Source organism: Rhincodon typus, chromosome 21 (genome assembly GCF_021869965.1).
Source record: "Rhincodon typus isolate 14 chromosome 21, sRhiTyp1.1, whole genome shotgun sequence".
NCBI classification, from domain to species: Eukaryota; Metazoa; Chordata; class Chondrichthyes; order Orectolobiformes; family Rhincodontidae; genus Rhincodon; species Rhincodon typus.
In genome coordinates this window covers 50,133,099-50,150,986 of record NC_063352.1, presented here as the reverse complement: position 1 = coordinate 50,150,986, position 17,888 = coordinate 50,133,099, and the positions used below count along the sequence as shown (strand labels likewise).

Sequence of the window (17,888 nt, the reverse complement as noted above, 5' to 3'; positions counted from 1 at the left end):
CCCGAGAATGTAGGTGGCCTGATTAGTAAATTTGCAGCTGACACAAAGATTGGGGGAGCCGCAGTTAGTGAGGAGGATTGCCAGAGGATACAGCAGGATATAAATGGGGGGCTGGAGACTTGGGTGGAGAAATGGCAGATGGAGTTTAATCTGGTCAAATGTGAGATGATGTGTTTTGGATGGAGGAAGGAAGTATAAGTAAATGGAAGAATCCTTAGAAACATTAACAAACAGAGGGAACAAGGAGTAGACGTCCACAGTTCCCTGAAAGGGGCAACACAAGTGGATAAGATGGTCAAGAAGGCATATGGCACACTTGCCTTCATTGGTCAGGGCATAGAGCATAAAAATTGGCAAGTCATGCTGGTCAGCTATATAGAACTATAGTTAAGCCACATTTGGAATATTGTGTACAGTCTGGTCACCACACTACCGGAAGGATGTGGAGGCTTTGGAGAGGGCACAGAAGTGGTTTACCAGGATGTCGCCTGGTTTGGGGGATATTAGCTATAAGGTGGGATTGGACAAACTTGTTTTCACTTGAATGTTGCAGAATGAGAGTCAACCTGGTAGGAGTTTACAGAATTATAAAATGGACAGTCAATCTCTTTTTCCCAGGGTGGAAATGCTAATTACTAAGGGACATAGGCTTAAGGTAAAAGGGGGTAAGATTAAAGGAGATTTGAGATGCAGTTTTTAACACAGAGGTTGGTAAGTCCTTGAAATGCTCTGCCAGTGCTGGTGGTGGAGGCTGGTACAATAGCAATGTTTAAGAGGCATCTTGACAGATGCATGAATAAGCAAGGAATAGAGGGATATGGACCACGTAGAGGCAAAAGGTTTTTAGCTTAGAAAGGCATCATGTGTTGGTGCAGTCTTGTTGGGCTGAACAACCTGTTCCTATGCTGTACTGTTCTGTTTGTATCTGCTGCCCTTGTCCTTCTAGGTGTTGATGGTCATTGGTTTGGAAGGTGCAATATGAGGAGGCTTGGTGAATTTCCGCAGTGCACCTTGTAGATAGTACACACCTACTGCTACTGAGCGTTGATGGTGTAGAGGTTAAGTGTTGAAGATGAAGGATAGAGTGCCAGTCAATTGGGCTACTTTTTCCTGGATGGTGTTGAGTTTCTTGAGTGATGTTGGAGCTGCATCCATTCAGGTAAATGGTCTTATAAACAGTGGACAGACCTTGGGAGTCAGGAGGTTGGTTACTCACTGTTAAATTCCTAGCCTCTGATCTGCTGTTGTAGCCTCTGTATTTATATGTTTAGTCCAGTTCTGTTGATAGTGGGGGATTCAGCAGTGGTAATACCAATGTCAATGGGTGATGGTTAGATTCTCTCCAATTGGAGATGGTCATTGCCTATTATATAATCTACTGCATAGAAACAAGTTAATTATATCTTGGGAGATCCCTGTGTCCAAACCCAATGAATCAAAATCTGGATCTTTACCTATAGTTTGCCAGTGGACCCTGGTCATATTGGAAGTAAATATATAATTTGTTGCACCTTGTCTTTTACACTTGGTATTTAGTTCTATTCAGGTAGGTGGAGCTGAATGCATGGTGCAAGGTATGTAACATTACTGCATCTGTTCAAAGTAATACTACTTGTATTACATTTCTCTCATGCCCAATTTCACCCCTCACACTCAGAGCGCCAGTGTTTTCCTTCAATTCATGTCATTATGGTCAGTATGTCATTCGCTTCTAACAAACTTTCTTTTCTTTTGCAGCTTCCCAAGCTCAGACCAAACTTCTCACGGCCTCACAATCTCAAAAGCATTTCTGGCCACAGGTTTTCTGTTGCTCCACGCCTTTTCCAGAATTCCAACCTCAATCTGCAGCCAAAGGTTATACCAGCGACAATTGCCAATCTTCCAAATGTCAATGTGCCTCCTGCAACAAAGATCAAATTCCCGCTCAACTATCATTCAGGTGATCATCAATCTGACTCACGGCACCTCTCATTCCCCCACCTCAGTTGATAATGCAGCTGTCCACTGCTTGTTAAAATTTCACACAATTTAACAGGTCATGAAGCCAAAGGACCCAAACCAAGATCTCTGATAAAAATCGGTACTAGTTTAATTTTTAAATAATTTATGACATTTCTTCTAGATACTGTTTTCAAAAAATGCTTTGATAAAAATGTAGATCAAATTTAAAACAAAACTTGGGTGCACAGAGAGATAAGCCAGTGAGTTGGTAATCCAGTCCCTGAATATGCGCTAAATTAGCATATGTAAACTTTAGCCTCATGGGGATGAAATGGATGGTGTTGCTGCTCCTGTTGCCTATCAGGAGCCCAAGAAATATGTTCATATTGACTCAAGACAAATATTAGCTCAGCTGAGATGTTCTTAACATGTGACCCACAGGTTGACACTCATTGTCTAAACTGGGATAAAGGGGTAAAATGGTGACATAGTGGTAATGTCACTGTACTCTAACCCAGTGACCTCATTAATGGTCTGGGGAGTGTGGATTCAAATCCGACCACAGCAGTTGCTGGAGTTTAATAAGCGTGTATCAAGTGTTGGTGACTTCAGAGTCATCATTAATTGTCATAAAAATCAAGTTCACTAATGTCCTTTAGGGAAAATAATCTGTCTTCCTAAATCCAGTATGAAATGGCCTAGCAAGCTGCTCAGTTCAAGGACAATTAGGGTCAGGCAACAAATCCTGGCCTTCTTAATAATGTCCACATCCCACAAAATAATCTTTAAAAATGTAAACCAAAAATAAAGTGCCAGACTTTGGGACAGTCTGTTAGTGAGTCAATACTTCAGGAGAGAGAACAGGAGAGAATTATTAACAATTATTGAATGTTTTTGTCCCCTGTGCTCCTTTGTTTCTAGTTTTCCAGTCTCTGTCCATAGAGCTTGTCTTGTGAAGGGGTCTGAATTAAACATGCAGTTGCAAGCCTAACTCTGATGGACATTGCTTTTCCTTTCAACTGCTTTATTTCCTCATTCTTCCATATGGTAGCGCATTATTTCATCTTAGGAAAGGAACCCAACTTAAGAAAGGATTGTCTGACTAACTAATGGTTTATGGAAGTAACATTCAGAATTTGCCGTCCTCCTATCTGAGGATTAAACATGGACCCTATAAGGAAGCCCAAAGGGTTTGTAAGCACAGGTACTGCCAACACACTATCTACACAGTCAGTTAAATAAAGATAATACAGACTTTAATATATTTCAAATGTGTAAAGTCATAGTCAATCTACCAATTATTTTTACTGCTTCGCAGGTGAAAGCCAGTTACAGAAGATAGAAGTCGGTAACACCACCCCAAGTACCATTCACCAGAGAAACGCAGAGGGGAACAAGGGGCTGATCTTGCACAAGCGAGTTAGAGGTCAGAAATTCATGTTTCTACAGAATATCCAAAGCACAGAATGAGTTTTTCTCAATGACCTGTGGTTTATTGACCTGATTTTAAGTGCTTACTATCAATTATATTTCATTACATAACAAATATTATAAGAGATTAGGTTGTAGCTTTGCACATCATCTTTGGAAATTAAGCTGGACAGTTAAAACTGTTTTTTATTCATTCATGGGAAGAGGGCATCGCTGGTGCCAGCATTTATTGGCCCATCCCTAATTGCTCAGAGGGGAGTTTTAGAGTCAACCACATTTCTGTAGTTCTGGAGTCAAATGTAGGTCAGACTAGATAAGGATGGCAGTTTCCTCCCTAAAGGACATTAGTTATCAGTAGGAGAATCTGTTGTTTGTTACCAATCATATTTCAGTTACATTTTAGCATAGTTATTGAAAAGAACAATGCAGAAGAGAAGGAGAGACGTCTTTAAAAAAAAATTCATAGGACATGGGCATCCAGCATTGGACTAGCATTAATTGCCCATTTCTTAAATGCCCTGGAGAAGATGGTGGTGAGCCACCACTTCGAACCACTGTAATCCATATGGTGTTGGGATATGCACAGTGTTGTTAGGAAGAGAATTCCAGATCCCTTTGGATGATAAAGAACCTAATGTAAGATAAGGTGATATAAGTTGATGTTGGGTACAGTCCTGCAGATATCCTAGAGGAATATACAAACTGCATGGGTGTGAAATTCAAAAAGAAACTAAGAAAAGCAGGAGAGTAGATGAATAAACATTAGCAAGTAAAGTTGAGGAGAACCCAAAAATCTGTCATAAGTACCATATATAAACAGCAAGAAGATAAGGACCTATCCATGATCAGAAAAACAACTTATGTGTGAGGATGGAAGATGTGCTTGGTTATGAATGAATACTTCATCCAGTCTTTACAAAAGAAGAGGTAATGCAGGCATTGTAGTTAAAATGAAGTATATAAATATTTATGGGAGGGAAGAAAGATTAAGGTGTTCAGCATCTTTGAAAGTGGATAAATCATCAAGCACGCATGAAGTATATTGCAGTCTCCCAAAAGAAGTAGGGGAGAACCTTGACCATCGAATCTTAATCCTGTATGTTATGGGTGTGGTTATGGAGATCTTTAAAATATTAAGGATGCCCCATTGTTTTCAAAAGGAAGGATAAACTGTGTAAGTACAGGCAGGTCAACCTTTGCTCAATGATGGGAATATTATTGGATAAATATTTGAGAACATTACAAACCATCATTTAGAAAGGATACGATGATTCAGTGATAACACAGATTTGTTAAGTGCAGGTGATATCTGACTAATTTGATTGAATTTTTAGAGAAGGTAACAAGGAAGGTTGATGAAGGTAGATGTGTTTGCAGTCCACGTGGATTTCAGCAAGGCTTTTGATAAAGAGCCATATGGTAGACTGGCCAGAAAAATAAGATTCCATGGTAAATATGAACAAGGTGGCCAATTGGGTCCAAAACTGGCACAGTGACAGGTAGAAAGGTCAAAGGATGTTTTTGTGACTGGAGGACCATTTCCAGTGCATTTCCACTGGGTCTCTTGTTCTTCTATCGTGTTAAATATCAATAGTTTAACTTAAATATAATACGGTGATTGGGAAGACTGCCAATGTTACAAAAATTGGTTGTTTTCATAATGAAGAAGGAATCTGTAGTTCTCATGAAAATCTCATTGGACGGGCCAGGTGGGCAGAAAAGTGGCAAGCAGTGTTCAATCTGGGAAGTGTGAGCTAAAGTACCTTAGAAAGTCAAACAACAGAAAACAATATTCAATAAATAAATACAATAGAGGAATGGAGGGACTTTGGGATACACCTTCTCAGATTCCTAAAGATAAAGTTACCAGATTTCTCATGGGCCATTAGGCTACTGTATAATTCGAGATAAATGGCAGTTAGTTGTTTAACTTGCAGTAGTCATAGGAAATTTTATATTTAGTGGCACAGACAGTTATTTCTGTGGCCATGAGCAAGATTCCAGGATGGTGTGTTACCTCCCAGGTGCCAGGGTCAAGGATGTCTTTGAGCATGCACAGGATATTCTGAAAGGGGAGGGTGAGCAGCCAGAGGTCATGGTCCATAATTGTACAAAGAACATTAGCAGAAAGAGAGATGAGTACCTGCAAATGGAATCTAGGGAGTTAGGTAGGAAGTTGAAAAGCAAGGTGTAATTGTTACGAAGTTGGGTAGATTGCTTGTGGATTGGAAGGCAGGATGTTAGAATTTGATGTTTGTAAAATGATAGGGGAGAAGAGTGTGTAGTCCCTTTAAAAGATGATGTGATTTTTCTAGGCTGGGAGATTTTTAAAAAGTGCAGGTATACAGAGAGCTCCTGAAATTAAAATATTATATCAAAAGGGTGTGTGGTTAGCAACCTAGGTAGCAGTTTGTTTTGTTATTAAGACAACCAGTTTGAAAATCAGCCAATTAATTTAAATCAGGCACTTCGAGACTAAAAACCAATTAAATTTAAATCAGATTGTTTTGACAAGCTAGGGCCAATCCTATTGTAAGAAATTGATAGGTCATCAAGGGTATAAAAGAAGAGGATATTTGAAAATTGGTGTGAAAGCAACTGAGTTAACAACCCACCAGCTCTAAAGAGAACATCACTGACTCGTACAGAATTCTGTAAGCTCGCTGAGTAACCAGTATCGAACTAAAGGTATGGCAGCATTCCTCACACAAGAATTCAACGGAGAGAAGTGTTTCCGACACAAAAATTTAACAGAGAAAGGTGTTCCAGACTGAAGAACAATGGAGAAGGCACAGAGCATTCCGGAAGACGTATCCTGGTGGTAATTTCGAGATACTAGGTTTTAAGGGTATTTTTTATTTTGGTTTATATAAGTGGGACTTGTATTTGTTGGAACAGCATACCATTAGAATTTTGTTTTATTTGGGAATAGTTAGTAGTTGAGGGGGAATTCTTTGATTTGTTAGTAGTTCTATTAATTTGTTCACTGTTAGAGTTGGATAAATAAATTGTTACTTGCTGATTACAGAGTGACTGTCAGGAGTTGATGTCATTTAACTTCTCCTTTATAACAGCTTGAGAGTGAGAGGCAGGTTATACCACTTTTCATACTTCTTTTAATGGATTATAGGGCAGGGCAAGCCTCTCTGGATGTTTTGGTTTTAGTTATCTGCTTTATAACAGATTGGGGTCTTGAGTCCAGTATCTGGCCGGTTCGTGTATGGGATCTGAACAGGTTTGGACAAATTTGAACAGATTCAGGGTATGAAAGGTCTCAGAAGATTTAAGCAGACTTGGAGATTAGTATCCTAGATCTTTAAATAAAACTTAGGTGAGAAGTGGAAAATCTGTTTAATTTTGGTTACCTGTGGATAGTTAAATCAAAAGTGGGGGAAATGGCTGTTAACATTGCCAAAGAGGTTCTGGGGTTCAAAGATGCTTCCCAAATTTGCCAAGAAAGTTTAGAAAGACAGAAAAAGGAGAAACTTTTAGAATTAGCAGACAGGCTATAATTGGGTTTAACTAGGGATAAGAGGAAAACTGAAATTGTAACGGAGTTGGTCAACCTTTCAGGTATATCAGAGAAACAGGCAAGTGCAATGAAGTTAGAAAAAAAAAATTGAAAATTAGACAAATGGAGTTAGAAGACAAAGAAAAAGGAAGAAGAACCAGGGCAGAAGAGGAAGAAAGGGAGTTGAAGCAGAGGAAAGACAAAAAGAAAGAGAGAAGAAAGGGAGAAAGAGAGAGAGTTTCAACTTCGGAAGTTGCAAACTAGGCAGCAAAGTCAATTTAAAAGGATGGAGATGCAGGTAGAAGATAGGCCTAGTGAGGAGGAGAGTGATGATAAGCAAACCCATCATAGCCAAAGACTTAATAGGGATATATACAAATATGTCAAAACATTACCAAAGTTCAATGAAAAAGGTGTGGAAGCCTTTTTCATTTCCTTTAAGAAATTGCCTAAACAGATGTGTGAGTGTGGTAATGTTAATTCAGACCAAGTTGGCAGGCAGGCCTAGTGAGGTGTTTACAGCGCTGTCAGAGGAGGTGTCAAGGGAATATGATGAAGTAAAACAGGCTATTTTGAGTGCCCACAAATGGGTACGAGAAGCATCTAGACAACGGTTCAGAAATGCAAGAAAGCAACCAGGTCAGGTTTATATCAAGTTTGAAAGAACTAAACGGAGCAACTTCAATAGGTGGGTGAGAGCATTAAAGATAGAAAAGACATATAAGGATCTTAGAGAGACAATTCTGGTCGAGGACTTTAAAAACTCACTTCCAGAATTGATAAGAGCTCATGTTGAGGAACAGAAAGTTAAAACGGAGAGAAGAGCTGTAGAGATTACTGATGAATATACACTAGTACATAAATCAAAATCTAGCTTCTGACAGCAATTTCATTCCGTGAGGGATAGAAATTAGGATAAACGGAGATCCTTCAATGAGAAACAAAAAGTAAATCACCCTTGGAACAGTTTACCACATGTGAAAAATGAAACCCAAGAGGGTGGAAAAGAGGAGAAAGACTTCAGGAGCTTTCACTGCAATAAGATGGGACACACAGAGTCACAGTGCTGGTGGATTAAGAAAGGCACTGGGAAAAATGATGTAGTAAAAGAGGCTAAACCAGTGGGATTAATTGAGGTAGCGAAGGAAATCCCAAGAGATGTCGAGGAGCTGCAGCGGAGTGCACAGTCTAGTCACGGGCTGGAAAGTAAGATAGTACCTGATCTTTTCAAAGACTTCACCTCTGTGGATAAGGTTTACTCAGGTGGAACAGGGGGAGTAGGAAAAGAAGTTAACATGTTTGGAGATACGGGAGCTGGTTAGTCTCTAACGTAAGAGATGAAAATATTTGCACTTCTTCTGAAATGTTACCCAAGACAGTGATAATCTGTGGAGTAAGTGGAGAGAGATTTAGCATTCTCCTTGTAAGATAAGGCTATAAAGTCCAATCAAGACTGGGGAAGTCATAGTGGGAGTGATTGAAAGAATGTCTATTCCAAGAATACAGTTTGTTCTTGGAAATGATCTAGCCAGATCAAAGGTGGGAGTGATGCACATTGTAGTGGAGAAGTCAAAAGAAACCCAGGGAACTGAAGAATTAAAAGAAAAATACCCTGGAATTTTTCCAGACTGCAAGGTGACAAGATTCCACAGCCGTAAATTAAAGCAAGAAGGGGAAAAAACAAAGAGAAACACAAAGGAGTTGAGGATCAGTCAGCTGACACCCTGTTTGATGAAATGGTAAAGGAAAAACCTGAGCAGGTAGAGGATCAGGCATCAAAAAAGTAAGACAATAAAAAGATTTATATCATAAAGCTTACTCAGAAAAGGAATCAGAATGTATTCCAGAATATTATTACCATAAGGATAAAATCTTAAGATGGAAATGAAGAGCTTGGCAGGTTAGTGCAGATGAGAAATGGGTGGAAGTTCACCAGAATGTGTTGCCATGTAGCACATGAATTACCTGTAGGAGGTCATCTAGGAGTGAGGAAGATTCAGGCTAAGATACAGAAGCATTTCTATTGACTTGGATTACATAAAGAATTTGGTTGAATTTGACATACATTCAGATGGTAGGAAAGCCACAGACAGTAATAAATGTTGAGGAACAGAAAGTTAAAACAGTGAGAAGAACTGCAGAGATAACGGATGAATACACATTAGTCCATAACTCGAAATCTAGCTTCTGACAGCAATTTCAAAAGTAATGATGCCAATTCCTGCATTTGAAGAATGTTTCACGTGGGTTCTGATTGATTGTGTAAGTCCCTTCCCTAAAGCCAAATGTGGGAACCAGTATTTGCTAACCATAATGGATATGTCTACCGGATTTCTGGAGACAATTCCATTATGGAGTGTCAAGGCAAAAATGGTTGTGGAGGAGTTGTTTGCTTTCTTTACCTGTTTTGGACTACCTAAGGAGATTTAATCAGACCAAGGGTCCAGTTTTACTGGCAAATTATTTAAGGAGGTCATAGTAGTTAAGGCGTCCAACACTTTGAATCAAGCGTGTACCATCCTGAATCCCAGGGAGCATTGGAAAGGTGGCATCCAACCCTAAAAACCATGCTGAGGGCTTATTGGTAGGATTACCCAAATGATTTGGATAAAGGTATCCCATTTATATTATTTGCTATTAGAAATGCTCCAAATGAATCAACTCAGTTTACTCCATTTGAATTGATATTCGGACACAAAGTAAGAGGGCCTTTAACATTAATTAAGGAAAAGTTGATAGGTCCAAAATCAGAGATCTCACAGTTGGATTATATATCTGAGGTGAGAGAAAGATTAAACAGAGTACATGAATTAGCTAGACCACATTTGAAGGTGGCACAGCACATAATGAAGCAAGAAGCAGATAAGAAATTTAAAATTCATACATTTGCCTGTGGGGATAAAGTATTGGTTCTGTTACTGGTGGTAGGAAATTCCTTTAAAGCAAGATTTAGCGGTTTCTATCAGATTGAGAAGAAGTTAAGTCAGGTGAATTATCTGGTAAAGATGCCAGATAGGAAAAAAAATTATTGGGTATGGCATGTGAACATGCTGAAAACTTACTATGACAGGGAAAGGGAACCGGAGAAACAGGTATTAGTTACTGCCACTCAGAATGCGAAATCAAATCCAGATGATTCAGATTTTGATTTGCCTCAGAATAAATTGAATAATGAGGAAGTCCTTAAAGGATGGTATAGAGAACTGAATTGAAAGACTTGTTGCAGCGCTATGAGGACATATGTAGCAATAAAATGGGGAGATTGACGTAGGGAATGCTGTTCTGATAAAACAACACCCCTACAGGCTTAACCCTCACAAAGGAGCACAGGTACAGAAGGAAGTAGAAGTGATGCTCCAAGAAGACATCATCGAGCTAAGTCAAAGTGAGTGGAGTTCACCAGTCCTGTTGGTTGCCAAACCTGATGGCACTCAGTGATTCTGCATAGATTATTGAAAGGTCAATGCCGTGACTAAATCAGACTGATACCCAATTCCAAGGCTGGAGAACTGTATGGAAAAAGTTGGACAAGTCACTTACATCACAAAGTTGCACTTACTTCATGGTTACTGGCAAGTACCTTTGTTGGAGAGAGCACAAGAAGTTTCTGCTTTTGTAAGCCCAAATGGGCTGTATCAATTTAAAGTAATGTCCTTTTGAGTGAAGAAAGCACCAGCCATTTTGTAAAGACTTACGAACAGAGTTGTGGCAGGATTGACTAATTGTGCCATTTATATAGATGACTTCATAATCTTTAGCCACTCGTGGACAAATCACATGCTGAATTTTGGCAGCATTCTTTGAGAGCCTACGGAAGGCAGAGTTGGTCATAAACTTGGCAAAAACAGAATTCGCGAAGGCGGTAGTGATATTCTTAGGGCACAACATCTGACACGGATGGATGACACCAAGGAACGTGAAGACAAAGGCCATCAAGGAATTTAAAGACCATCCTCGAAGAAAGAGGTGCTATGATTTTTGGGACTGAACAGATTCTATAGGAAGTTTGTATCAAACTTTAGTAACATAGTGGCACCACTGATGGATTTGTTAAAGAAGAACACGGAATTTCAGTGGACAGACCAATGCCAGGGGGCATTTAAGAATTTAAAAGCAGTGTTAACCACTGCACCAGTTTTAGCCACACCAAATTTCTTGAAACCCTTTAAAGAGGCCATCGACACAAGCAATGTAGGTTTTGGAGCTGTGATGTTACAGGAGGATGATTGTGGAATTGAAAGGCCAATCAGTTATGTTTCAAAGAAACTCAATATCCATCAGAGAAAATATACGACCATTGAAAAAGAGATAATGAGTTTGGTACTGGCCTTTACGACATTTTAATGTTTATGTTGCAAACAATGTATCAGAGATGGTTGTGTACACTGATTGCAACCCTTTGACATTTTTGGAAAGATTTAAAGACAAAAATACCAGACTATTTCGTTGGAGTCTTATGTTACAAGTGTTTAATTTACAGACTGTACATGTTATGGGTCATGAAAATGTTACGTTATTACAGGTTTAAAAGGAAAATGTGTATATAAGATAGAAACGGTAGTGTTCAATGTTGTATATATGTACAATTAGTATAAGATGTGTAACTCTAGGTTAATGAGATAGGGATCTAGTAATAATGGCGTTAAGATTTAGAAAAGAAAAAAAGGAAGCCATCTTTTCATCGTGATGGTTCATTTTTTTTCTTAAGGGGGAGGTGTTGTGAAGTTGGGTAGAGTACTTGTGGGTTTGAGTTTCGTTTTGAATTGAATCATTTATTGTCACGTCTATTCAATGTAAAAATACTGTGAAAAGTGTGTATGTTTGCCATACATACGTGGTGCCATTCATATTAACTTAGAATAAGATAAGAAAAAAAAACTTAAGAGAGTCCAACTTTCCTTTCCACTGCTGCAGACCCACTCAGGGCTTTTCAGCCCTCACCATGCCTCCACTAGAGTCTCACTCTGGGCTTTCCAGCCCACGCCATGCCGCTGCCAGTGTCCCACTCTGGGGTGCCTCACTGGCCTGATCTCGCTGCTGCACTGCCTCACCAGCCTGCTCTCGGCTGCCTCACCAGCCTGCTCTCGGCGCCGCTGCCTCACTGGCCCAACCTCGCTGGCCCACTCTTGATCCGCTGCCATCGCTCCAGCCCACACTCAATCCGTCATCACTGCAGGAGACAATACGCGCATTCAGCTGCCGTCACAGGTTTCCCGGTTGCGAACCAGCTCCTTTTGAACTTCTTAGGTAGGTAGTTAAAAGGGGTGGGTGGGGGGGAGGGGAGAGAATTACTACAGAGGGAGAGAGAAGGGAGAAAAAAAGGAAGTACAAAGACAGAAAGAGAAAGAGTTCTGGCGAGCAGAGTGGAGGTCCAAATGGAGCAACTTACCCTACCGCTATCTTGCCGAATTATAAAGGCAGGATGTATGTAAAATGACAGCAGGGAAGAGTGTGTGGTCCCTTTAAAAGATTATATATTTTTTCTCGGCTGGGAGATTTTTAAAAAATGTGCAGGTGCACAGAGAGTTCCTGATATTGAAACATTGTATCAAAAGGCTGTGTGATTAGCAATCTAGGCAGTAGTGTATTTTGTTATTAAGATGAACAGTTTGAAAATTAGCCAAATAAATTAAACTAGGCACTTCAAGACTAAAAACCAATTAAATTTAAATCCGATGGTTTTGACAACCCCTAGGTTGTAAGAAATTGATAGGTCACCAAAGGTATAAAAGAAGACGGTATTTGAAAATTGGTGTGAGAGCAACTGCCATCTAATAGAGTCAACAACTCATCAGCTCAAAAGAGAAAATCACTGGCTCTCACAGAATGCTCTTAGGTCTCAGAGTAACTATTATCTAACTAAAGGTACAGCAGCACTTCTGGCTAATATTCTTGACACAAGAATTCAATGGAGAGAAGTGTTCCTGACACAAGAATTCAACAGAGAAAGGCATTCCAGATTGAAGGACATGGGACAAGGCACAGAAAAATCTGGAAGACATATCGTGGCTGTAATTTTCAGAGTATGTTTTAAGTTTTTTAATTATTTTGATTTATATAAGTGGGACTCATATTTATGGGAACAGCATACCATTAGAATTTTGCTTTATTTGGGAAGAGTTAGTATTTGAGGGGGAATTGTTCAATTTGTTAGTAGTTCTGTTAATTTGTTCACTGTTAGAATTGGATAAATAAATTGTTACTTGTTGATTATAGAGTGACTGTCAGGAGTTCATTTCATTTAACTTCCCCTGTATAAAAGCTTGAGAGTGAGAGGAAGGTTATACCAATTTTCACACTTCTTTTATAGGGATTATAGGGAGGGCGAGCCTCTCTGGGTGTTTCGGTTTTAGTTATCAGAGGGGGCATCGACTTCCACTTTATAACATAATCTCAGGATTACTTCCTGTGCCACATGCCAGTGAGGGTAGGAATAGGAAGATAATACATTTGACTGTGTGTCCAAAGAGCTGGTGTAGGAGGGAGGGCTTCAGGTACTTGAATCATTGGGATCTCCACGGCAGATGGGACCTGTACAAGAAGAACGGTTGCACCTAAAATGGTGGGGCACTAATTTCCTGGCAGGGAGGTCAGTAGCACTTTGGGAGGGTTTAATCCAGTGTGGCAGGGGATGGGAACCAGAGAAGTAGGTTAACATATGAAATGTTTGAAGAAACACAAGGGGCTAAAATCAAGTAAGTCTACCAGGAACGAACAGGCAGGGCCAGGTTGATGAACATAGTGGGACTAATGGTCTAATGTGTATTTATTTTAATGCAAGGAGTATTTCAGGCTTGTGTGTTCAAATAAACCTGTTGGACTATAACCTGGTGATGTGTGATTTCTGACCTTATTTGAGGTAAAGCAGATGACCTTAGAACCTCAATTGGTACATGGAACTATGATGTTGTGACCATTATAGAAACTTATTTGAGAGAAGGGCAGGACTGGCAGCTCAGCGTTCCAGGTGTAGCTGTTTCAGGCATAATGGTGAGAAATTGTAAACAGGGTGGGGGAGTTGCATTACTGATTAAGGAAAATGCCACAGCTGTACTGAGAAAGAACATCTTGGAGGGCTTATCCAGCGAAGACATATGGATAGAATGTAGGAACAAGAAAGGTGCATTCACTATAGTGGGGTTATACTATAGGCCTCCCAATAGCCAGTGGAAATTACAGGAACAGATACGTAAGCAGATCATGGAAAGATGAAAAAAGAACAAGGTTGTTTTAGTGGAGGATTTTAATTTCCCAATATTCACTGGGACTTCCTTACTGCCATTGGCTTAGATATGGCAGATTTTGTTAGGTGCGTCCAGAAGTGAAATTACATGTGGATAGTCCAACTTGGGCTGTTTTAAACCTTGTAGTGGGGAAATGAGCCTGGCTAATTGATTGAAATTTCAGTGGGGGAGCATTTTGGGAACAGTGATCATTAATTCCACCAGTTTTAAGATAATTATGTAAAAGGATAAGACTAGTCCTCTGGTGAAAGTGCTAAATTTGGGGAAGGCTAATTACAACAGTATGAGGCAGGAACTGGAGAAACTGGCAGTTGTTTGAAGGTAAATTTTAAAACCTAGTTAACCAGAATTCAGGTCCAGCATGTTCCCATGAAGATGAAAGATAAGGATGTCAAGATTCTGGAATCTTGGAAAGACAAGACATATTATAAGTTTAGTTACAGTCGGTTCTGATATAACGTGTGTTTCTACAATGTGAATTGGTTTTAATGTGATTGAAGAATTATAGAATGCTATTTGTAGAATGTGAACTTTCCCTACCTGTATTGGCGATAACGATATTCTGTCCCCATCACTTTAAATGTCACAGTTATTACGCGATTTTCTTATAACACGAGATTGCACGAGAATGGAACTATCACATTATATCAGAACCGACTGCACAAAGGAAAAGGAAGCATATGTAAGGTTTAGGAAACAGAAATCAAACGAGGTCCTTGAGGAATATAGGAAACAAAAATAACATAAAAAGGAAACTAGGAGGGCTAAAAGGGGCCAGGGAAAGACCTTGGCAAGTAGGATTAGGGAGCATCCCAAGGAATTTTATATGTATATTAGGAGCATGAGGGTAGCTAGGGAAATGATGGGTCCTCTCAAAGACGATGGAGGGAATTTATGTGTGGAGCCAGAGGAAGTGGCTGAGGGCCTTAATGAGAACTTTGTATCAGTATTCACAAAGGAGAAGAACATGGATGATGGTAAGATTAGAGAGGGGTTTGCTGATTCTCTAAAGCATGTTGATGTGAAGGAGGAGGAGGTGTTGAGTGTCTTGCAAACCATTAGGGTAGATGAGTGCCCAATCCCAGGAGACTGAAAGAGACAAGGGAGGAGATTGCTGGGGCCTAGACAGACATCTTTGTAATCTCTTTAGCCCCAGGTGAGGTCGCAGAAGGCTGGAGACTGGCCCAATGTTGTTTCTTTGCTCAAGAAAGGCAACAGAGATAATTCAAGAAGTTATAGACTGGTGAGCCTTATAGCAATGGTAGGGAAATTATTGGAGAAGATTCATAGGGACAGGATTCGTTTATATTTGGAGAAGGATAGACATTATGGCTTTATGCAGGGGAGATCTTGTCTCACAAACTTGATTGAGTTTTTTTGCAGCAATACTGAAGATGTTTGATGAGGGTAAGGCATTGGATGTTATCTACATGGACTTTTACCAAAGCATTTAACCACCCATGGTAGGCTGGTCCAGAAGATCAAATTGCAGAGAATCCATAGTGAGTTGGTAAGTTGGGTACAAAATTGGTCGGCCATAGACGGTAGAGGGTAGTTGTGGAAGGTATTTTTCTGACTGCAAGGATCAGTGCTGGACCAGTGTTGTTTGTAATATATATAAATGATTTGGATGAAAATGTCAGTAGTCTGATTAGTAAGTTTGCAGATGACCTGAGAATTGGTGGAGTTGTTCATAGTGAGGAAGGATGTCAAAGGATGCAGCAGGATATAGGTCAGCTGGAAAGTTGGGTGGATAATTTGCAGATAGAGTTTGATCTGAACAAGGGTGAGGTGGTACATTTTGGGAGGTTAAATGCAAAAGGAAATATACAGTAAATGGCAGGACCCTTAGGAGCATTGATATATAGAAGGATCTTGGTGTCCAATTACATAGATCCCTGAAGGTGGCAACACAAGTGGATAAGTTTGTAAAGAAGCCATATGGAATGCTTGGCCTCATTGTTTGGAACACTGAGAATAAAAGTTTGCAAGTCATGCTGCGACTGTATAAGGCTTTGGTCAGGCCACATTTAGAGTATTGTGTGCAGTTCTAGAAGGATGTAGAAGCTTTCAAGACGGTGCAATTAGGTTGCCAGGACTTTGCCTGGATTGTAGTATATTTATAATAATGAGGTTGGACAAACTTGGATTGTTTTCGCTAGAGCGTCGAAAGCTGAGGGGCGACGTGATAGAAGTATATAAAATTACGAGGGGCATGGATAGGATGGATATTCGGAGTCTTTTTTCCAAGGATGGAAATGTCAAATATTAGGGGGCATACATTTAAGGTGAGAGGAGGCAAGGTTAAAGGAGATGTGCGAGGAATGTTTTTTACATAGAGGGTGATAGGTGCCTGGACACACTTCCATGGGAGGTGGCAGCAGCTGATACAATAGCAACATTTAAGAGGCATTCAGACATGTGAACAGGTAGGGAATAGAGGGATACAGATCATGCAGGCAGATGGGATTAGTTCAAAATAGCATAATGGTTGGCACAGACATGCTAACCTGAAGGACCTGTTCCTGTGCTGTACTGTTCTACCTTATCCTAAGACTGTATGAAACATTAATTAGCACATAGCTGGAGTACAGTTCTGGTTAGTCCATTCCAGGAACCATGAGAGGGAGCAGAAGAGATTTACAAGGATGTTACAAGGATGTTGCCAGGAATGGAGAATGGGGAGAGATCAGATCCCTACGGTGTGGAAACAGGTCATTCAGCCCAATAAGACCACACTGATTCTCTGAAGAGCATTCCAACCAGACTCACTCCCTCCCACCCTATCCCCATAACCCTGCATTTCTCTTGGCTAATCCACCTAATGTGCAAATCCCTGGACACAACGAGTAATTTAGACTGGCCAATCCACCTAACCTGCACATCTTTGGACTGTGGGAGGAAACCGGAGCACCTGGAGGAAACCTGCACAGATATGGGGAGAATTGGGCTGGATCACTATTTTTGATCGCTCTTCATGCGGCAACTAAACCTGGATGAAAACATAACTAGTTTTCCTGTGAAATATGCTAAATGCAGGATAATTTCATAATATAAATGACGCACATAAATTAATCCTAGTTGTTTATAACAGTTCTGTCTCAAATTGTAATTATTGGAGCAATTACTTAATCAGTTTGGTTCTGACTGTGATTTGTAATGTCCTAATTGTTTGTTATATTTGGACACACCAAACAAACACAGACATAAGAAGGTGATGCATTTTGTGGTTTTCTACATTCTAGCCTAGGTATCTATAAACCAAAAGTTGGTTCTTGTTGATTCAGATGTCTTGAAGTTTATCAACAATATGTTTACATGGTTACAATACCACAGCCCAACATGCATAAGTTTGGGTTCAATGCTTACTGGTGTTGCTGTACAATACATGTACATAACTGACTGATGAGCACTGACCCCGTGACTGCAACAGTGACTGAAGGCAAGGCAAATACCATATTCTGATATCATGTAAATGTATAGTCCTGTTTGGTCTGGAGTCTATACTATAATAAAACAATAGGAACATAGAACTTAGGAGCAGAAGTAGGCCATTTGGCGATTCAGTGAGATCATGATTGATCTGTTCATTGTCTCAGCTCTATTTACATGTCTCTCCCCCTTAGCCCTTGACTGTTCTATGTTCTATGTGATAACAAGGTGTAGAACTGGATGAACACAGCAGGCCAAGCAGCATCAGAGGAGCAGGAAGGCTGATGTTTCGGGCCTAGACCCTTCTTCAGAAATGGGGGAGGGGAAGG

At 40.0% G+C, this 17,888-nt stretch overlaps 1 protein-coding gene across 1 annotated transcript in view; it reads left to right on the top strand.

Moving 5' to 3' along the window:
* Nucleotides 1–17,888, top strand: part of LOC109910406 (kinesin-like protein KIF19) — a 247,157-nt gene that overhangs the window by 213,329 nt on the left and 15,940 nt on the right. Inside the window, exons 17-18 of the mRNA XM_048609643.1 lie at nucleotides 1,738–1,939; nucleotides 3,260–3,367. Coding sequence (XP_048465600.1) covers nucleotides 1,738–1,939; nucleotides 3,260–3,367 — 310 coding nt within the window. The remainder of the gene's footprint in view (nucleotides 1–1,737; nucleotides 1,940–3,259; nucleotides 3,368–17,888) is intronic.